We start from the raw sequence: 7472 nt of genomic DNA on the forward strand, positions 1-7472 counted from the left end.
AAGACTCTGGAGAGCTGGGTATGTGAAGCGCCCAGGCTGAAAAGAACCTAGAGCTTTCAGAACTTAAAGGAGACCCTGAGAAGGAAAAACAGTACAAGAGGAAATTGGAGATGGGCAGGAACAACACAGGTAGAACCCAGGGGCTTTTTTATGATGTCTTAGTTTTCTACTAAGTACTGTAATGGGAAGTTATTGAGGGTTTCAAATATGTCTTTAAAATATCTTTCTAACTGCAGTAGGGAGACTACTCCTGGCAGAGTTGTAAAAGCAGGCAAATGACTTAGAACTGAGATTCTTAAATCTTTTGTGCTCTTGGCCAATCTAGATATCTGCTGAAACCTTCTCAGAATAATGCCTTGTTTCCCAAAAATAAGATTATCACTATTCTCTGGCTCGGTGGCTACTCTGCAAAGCAGGTGAGGTGAAGATAGGCTGTTTGCAGATGGCATTTTCAGTCTCTAGCTTTCAAGGTTTATTGTTTTCTGGATAGGTCTCATTTTCAGGGAAACTGTGTTTTTACATTATATAAAAAGCTGTTGAAATATAGCTCATCAGAATATGTTTATAAATATTTTAAATATCTTATAATTATTTTTCAGGTATCAATTTATTCATAAAATGTGATATAGTTATATATTCTCCTTTATTAACTGCTTAATAAGGCCTCAATAAAGGCCTTAATAAGGCCTTAATAAAGTGAATGAACATACATGCAATGTTCTATAGTGTAATATACAACTATATTATAGTTCTATAATGTAGCTATAATGTTGAAATACAATGGTGACTCAGGCAGGAACTTAATTTTTTCTACGATTCTGAGGACGATGCCAATGGTCATGTTCATTACCTGAGGCAGAGTTTGTAAATGGAAGCAAAATTTTGCCAAACGTTTCTATTCACCAATAGAATCATTCGTGAATATATTACTGTATCTGATATCTACTGGTGACTAAGTCACTCATGTTGCTATAAAAGGTTGTCAATATTTATAGTGAAACGAAATGGCAAATCTTCATTTAAGGTCAGTGAAAATAAAGACATAATCTTTTTTATCATCAAAGTTGACAGGCCATTCTCTAATTCTATCCATGCATCTCTTAAGAAACCCAATTAACCACTCGTAAGTGGTTATTTTAGTAATCATGGAGGGAGAAGTTGAAGGTATGAACTTGGGTAGTTGTAATAGAGGTAACAATAAAAGCAGCCAAATTTGAAATTTGGGAGGAAGAACCCACAGACAGAAAAGAAAGAGATTTTCTAGAGTTTTAGGGAGATCTCCATGGAAGAATGAGACCCAGGAATATAAAAGAAGCTATGTTCAAAGTCTTACAAGTAAGCAAGTGATCTTCTAGGCAGAATATTGCTGTGACTTAAAGTAAGAGACAGAGATGACCACAGGTAAGAAAGGAAAAGTCTCCGTAAGAATTAAGTCTGGAATAGTTTCACAGTTGGCTGCACCACACCTGAGACCTGGGGCAAACACTCGCTTGCTGAAGCCTCCACATATTCGAGTTGAAAATAATAATGGCTTGTGACCCATAATGTTGTTTAGGTTAAATAGTATGCTGTATGTAAAATGGTTTGCACAGTTCTGATGCACTGCAAGAGAAATATGAATGGTTATTCTAGTTAAAAGTGGGATTCTGACATTATGCTGGGCTGTCATCCATTGGAGATCACAATCTAGTTCAGGGAAAAGGATAAAACATAATATGCCTTGAGAAGGAAACCATTCAAAATCAATTCCAATATAAGATATTAATGACTAAGATATTAATTTTGCTCCTTATAGTACTGTCTATATCATAAAAAGGATTTAGGAAATTCATGCCACTTATCCATACATAAATATTGCTAATGCATAGGGGTGGACAGTGCAGATTCCAATGTTGCTGTCTTACTGTCTCTACTGCTCAGCAGCTAAGATCCTGTTTGGTACAATTATAACTATTGCTCGAATAAGTAAAAGGCATGAAAAAAGCAGTCATAATTCTGTCTGGAATTCTAACCTTCACTTTCATTTAGGGAATCTAAGACGAAAACAGATTGTTTCCTTTTATTTTGTCATAGTAGCCCTTCATAAAGAATTTCAACTTCGATCTCTGGAACTAGCCCCACATTTGAATATTTTATATGCAGGCGGTTGTGGCTTAATTACAAAACATCAGGTTTCAAGTTCATTTCTCTATTATGCTGTGCTGGATGACATTAAACAACTCATGCAATCCACTGAGCCTCAGTTTCTTATCTATAATAGGCAGATAGTAATTTGTACTTCAGGATTGTTGTGGAGATCAGAGGAGAAAATTTAACTCAATGTCTGGAACAAAGCAGGTTTATGATTGTAGACCCACTGTGCAGCCTTGTATAATCAGCTGCCGTTCCACACCGTGTCACATTCATTGGGAACCCTAAACGAGGAAACAGTTTCTATCTGGAATATGGCCTCAGTCAAGTCTGTGACAAAGGGAACAGAGAGCCCAGAAGCCCAAGGGTTTATGGAATAGGAAGATGAAACAACTTTCATGCCCAACCAATAAATCATAAAATTAATGTACCTTTAAGTGACTGGGGTCTAATCAACTCGGCCCTGGGGCTAGGAGCACATCAAGAATGGGCCACTATGCCATGTGCAGAAACCTTTGAGTCAGAGAAGGGATTTCTAGTGATTCTTTTCAGCTGGGCAAAGTGGCAGTGGGAAAACTAGGCCCTGGTTGTTCTGTCCAAATGCAATCCATGTCAGCTCTGCTTGAATTTCGTTGGCGTGAGCAACCCACAAATGACATGGCGAAGTCTGATGTCATTGTGTAGGTCCGATTCTTCTAGGGAGGGGTGATGAAGAGTCTCAGCAATAATGTAATCTACCCAACTCTCATGGGGGATTATGTTTTCAGCAGTCACTCTGAGAAACTTTGATAGTAGCACAGTGACGTTGCTCTCATGTAGCACAAATCTTTTGGCGTGATCGTCGGAGCAAGTGTATTATGTCAATAAGCAACTGACTCTTGACTGTATGGTTTCTGACCCCAAATAACATTCTCCTGATTGATCTTCTACCTGGTCCCCAGATGTGGTAGTTTATTTCTCAAAATAAAATCAATGCCGTAGGCAGTGAAAATGTGCCGCTGTTGAGGCTGATCAAAGAAAGGTCCTATGGTGATTGCTGATAAGGAACTAGCTGCATAGATTTTGGAAGAAATGACAGTGTTACCAAAATTACTGACAGCCTCCAGTGAAGCAGCCCTAAAAGGTAAACTGCTCTGTTTGAGTCGTAGTGATAATACTGTGTCATAATAATGGTGATTGAGGGCACATCTGTTTTAAGATTTACTATCAATGGTTGGACATATATATTGCTATATTTACTTTTATGATTTACTGGTGTGTATATGAATATATATAATAAAAAGATGTAAATATGTACCACATAAGGTTAAATTTGTGTATCTGTGTATACATACACACACAAATGCACACACACACATCTGCATTTTTTTGGTTAAAGAGGAAAATCAGCATGGCTTTAGGCATCCCCTGGTACAGTCCCTGGAACAGAGAGACCCAACCAGGGAGTGACCATAGTAACTAGCCTGTGCAGAGTTTCCTACATGCCAGGCCCTAAATAATTGGCGGGGGTTATATCTCACTTCTTTCACCTTTGCAACTAGGGCCAGGACTAGGGAAGGGCAAGTGAGGTATCTGGGGTCCAAAACTGAGGAGATCCCACTCTCGGGGCTGTCCAAGGGCAGCACCGACAGATCCATGATGCTGACCGTGAGTGCCCCCCTGGACTTTGGCCTTGTGTGTCTCCCTTGCCTTACCCTCATCCTGGACCTGCAGGCAGCATCCTGTGAGCTCAGCGTCATCGGCCTGCTTCCCTGCAGGTGAGGAAAGACTTTGTAGGAGGTTGTGTCTTGCTACGCTCTCACGCAGCGGTGGAGCAAGGAGGCAGCCCAGGCTGTCGGACCCCAATGCTTTGGGCCTCACCTGAGCGCTCCAGGCTCCTGAGTCCGTGCCTGCCCACAGCTCCGGTTGTTTCTGTCCTCCTTTCCAGGTCTCCAAGGCAGCTGCAGACTTGATGGCCTACTGTGAGGCGCATGCCAAGGAGGACCCCCTGCTGACCCCTGTCCCGGCCTCAGAAAACCCATTTCGGGAGAAGAAGTTCTTCTGCGCCATCCTTTAAGTCTCCAGGAGGAGGCTGAAGAGCCTCCGGGCTCCCGGGACATTGCCGTAGAGTTTCTAGCAAAGTGGGCGCCTTCCTCATGTCCACGGCATTTAAAAAGAGGGAGGAGAAACATCGTGAAACTCCAGGCTGTGCATGTTTAAAGAACTGGTCCCTTTTCTGAGAATGAAAGCCAAGCCACATCCTGACTTAAGAGATCTGATTCTGCAGACCTGCCTGGAGGAGGGGAATGTATAAAAAATAAAATTGGTGTCACTTCTTTTCTGCTATTCCCCTCTCCCCAAGACCTTACCTTTCTGCTTCATATTTAAAAAATAAACATTAAAACAGACAGCTGTACTGAGCTAAGATGTGTATGGCCTTCTCAGAATGAGTATTGTCTGTAGATACCCTTTGATAAACTGAGTCGTCCAGTGTAGCCGCAGTATGGTTTTAATGGCATCGATATTTAGTCCTTGTGCCTTTCTTTTTCTTTCTTCCTCTTCCCCTTTCCCCTGCCCCTCCTCATTAGAGTAGTTTGGAGATAAGGCGGATTTCTGTGCAAGACTGAACTCCAAGGACGAACATCCAGAATGCTTAAGGAGATGTCCCTCGTGGTAATAACAAAAACGAATTGCCGGTTGTCTGTGTTTTCTTATCACTATTCCTAATATTTATACATGATAGCTTTGATTCTGCAAGTAAATCATGTGTTGTGACTGGTGCTTTCATATCTTTGTGATGATTTTTGAGTAATACTGCATGAAAATGTCCCTATGTTACATCCATTCAGAAGTATGTTGTTTTACTACAAAAGTCGGAAAAGAAACGAGAGAAAGACTGGGGAGGAAAAACCTCCGTAGTGTGAAAGTTGAGATTACTTCAGAGCCTTAGCCATGCCTACAATACCTCCTAATTAACCATGGTATAAGCGCCTCTTCTCTAGTTTCCAGAATCCAAAGCATTTTGGTTTATCCAGCATCCAGGGCAGCACAAGCACCCTCAAAGCAGAACAGTTAAGATTCACCATGAGTTGAAAAGTGCTTTGCCAGAGAATATAAGCAAGTTCCCTCTTCTGCCAAATCGCAGAAATTATAGACTGCAAGAATGCTTTCTGTGCTCCTAACGAGAACCCCAGGGCTCTCCTTTGTTGGAGTCCCAGAAGAAACAAACCCATAGCACAGAGAAGGTGGCCCGAGTGAGAGCTCCAGCGGCTTCCCCGCAGAGGCCAGGACCCCAGAGCCCACTTTGTGGGTCGCAGTGCAGCCCCCATCGCTGGCTCGAAAAGTGTCTGGCTGGCTCTGAGATGGCCTGCATCTTTCATTTCTTGGGTTGTCACATAAATCTTTGCTTTTCTTCTCTACGTCTTTCAGTCCTTATTTACAACTTCCTTGCGTCCAGAGAGCTCCCTCACCGCGAAGAGAGGTTGCGAGTGATTTTTCACTGCTTGTAGCTGGCACCTCCTCAGAAATGGTGGCCCTGTGCGAGACTGTGTCGCTCTTTTCCTGTGTCACTTCTACTCCCAGGGGGCCTCTCACATGCTGCTTACTTTCAAACCCCAAAAGACCATTAACTCCCAATTAATTTTATCCTCCTCTCTTTCCTCATTTTTTCCTATTAAAAAAAGTACTAAAAGGGAGGAAAAGAAAAGATTTATCATGCCAGGGACAGATTTTGAAACAGACTCGCTAAGTATTCTCCTCGGCTTCTTTATGGACTTGCTGATGAGAGAAGAAATGCGTCCAGCTCATGCCTGGGGTGGGGGAACAGAGGGTACTGGAGCATTTTTGACATGTTTGAATGCATTTCTGTAACAAACTTCTGTTCTGAACAAACCTTGGGGTTTTGCTCCAGTGGACTGCTGATGACAGTCCTTAGAGGGTGAACAAAAAGTTGGCAGGGTATTTATTGAACCCCAGTTTTGTACAGTTAGCTCAGAGATGCTGTGGAATCAGCTAAAACTGCATTTTTAAAGCAAGCTGAAACATAAACAGTGTGTGGTGATTACACAAGTGCTAGCAGCAAGCCCAGTTAGTTTCCAATCCATGCCATTTCTTCTTCTCGGAGGGACTCGCTGTATTTCCACATAAACTGAGATTTTTGGAGCAATTCAAATGGAACTAAAAATTTTAAGAAGTACTTTAAATACTGGTTTGGCAAATACCAGGTAAAGAAGTTGCAAATATGACTGTGCTCATAAAAAGAGAAAAGGACAGAAAATACACAGCCCATCTGAAGTTAGGGAAGATGTTTTGGCTTTTGTACCTTTTCATGTGTTACACTACGGAGTTATAGTATCAGAATCATTATATGAGTTTTAACTTATTGGTATTTGGGTATTTGTGTTTATTAAAGCCAAAAAGTTTTTATTTTGTTATTTAGGCTCAAAAGAGCGTAATTTCTTTAGAAAGTCAACAATAATTTTGATCAGCATAATTTTATCTTAAGGGAGACTATTTGGAAAATTCAATTTAATAAATTAAGGCCCTTATTTCTCTATACCTATAGAAAATATGGGATAATAATAATGAGAATCAGCCATGGAGTTAGTCAGTAAACGCAATAGAGATATTTAGATTGCCAACTCTATAAAGGAAAACTATTTGCAACAGTCTCAGTATTAACTCCCATTTAAAATTTGTTATTTTATTTGGGATCAAGTATTACTTAAACCAGAATTTAAAATAAGAATCTTGATCTGAATCTGATTTTGCTAATAATATTTGGAAGAGATTGACAAGGAAAAACGAAACAATAAAAATAATTTCTCCATACTCGTGGTCACATAAAGGATTTTGAGAAAATCAAGCACAATATCTTAGGGGATTTTTAAACCTTTCTTTCTTTTTTTCCTCACTGAGTTTATTGGTACATTCAGGTATACAGTACAGTTACATTCATTACTGGGATCTTGTACCCTTACATGACAGGTTTTGGTTCTCATTTTGTCCCCTTGTCCCTGCCCTCCTTTCACTCTTTCTTTCTTTCTTAATATTTGCTTCTAGTTGCTCCTGGCAATGATGAATTGCTATATATACATTACTGTTTCTCAGCCCAAGAACTGTTCACATTTTTCCTGTAAGAGACTTATGAAATGTGTCTTCGAAAGAGAGGGAAATGCGGAAATGTTAGAGCAGGAAAACCTGAATGTGATGTGCACATTTTCATCCCACATGGACAATGTATTTGTTTTAATAAATGGAATTTTCACATTCATTTCATACGGGGTCAGTTTCATTGTGAAGGCCGGGGGCCACCTCCCCCATCCATTCCACAGCTGAGGAGAAAGTGATGACTCACATCAAAG

General features: G+C 40.6%; 1 protein-coding gene across 4 annotated transcripts in view; it reads left to right on the forward strand.

Moving 5' to 3' along the window:
• The window catches only part of Gng2 (G protein subunit gamma 2), a 105504-nt gene extending 99223 nt beyond the window's left edge, over positions 1 to 6281 (forward strand). For all 4 annotated transcript variants that reach the window (XM_010632555.3, XM_010632561.3, XM_010632560.3 and 1 more), the window contains one exon: positions 4058 to 6281. In XM_010632555.3, coding sequence (XP_010630857.1) covers positions 4058 to 4186 — 129 coding nt within the window. In that variant the 3' untranslated portion in view covers positions 4187 to 6281. The remainder of the gene's footprint in view (positions 1 to 4057) is intronic.
• The last annotated feature ends 1191 nt before the right edge of the window (positions 6282 to 7472 follow it).

This window comes from Fukomys damarensis, unplaced genomic scaffold, assembly GCF_012274545.1.
Source record: "Fukomys damarensis isolate Sample0158 unplaced genomic scaffold, DMR_v1.0_HiC HiC_scaffold_17, whole genome shotgun sequence".
Taxonomy (NCBI): Eukaryota; Metazoa; Chordata; class Mammalia; order Rodentia; family Bathyergidae; genus Fukomys; species Fukomys damarensis.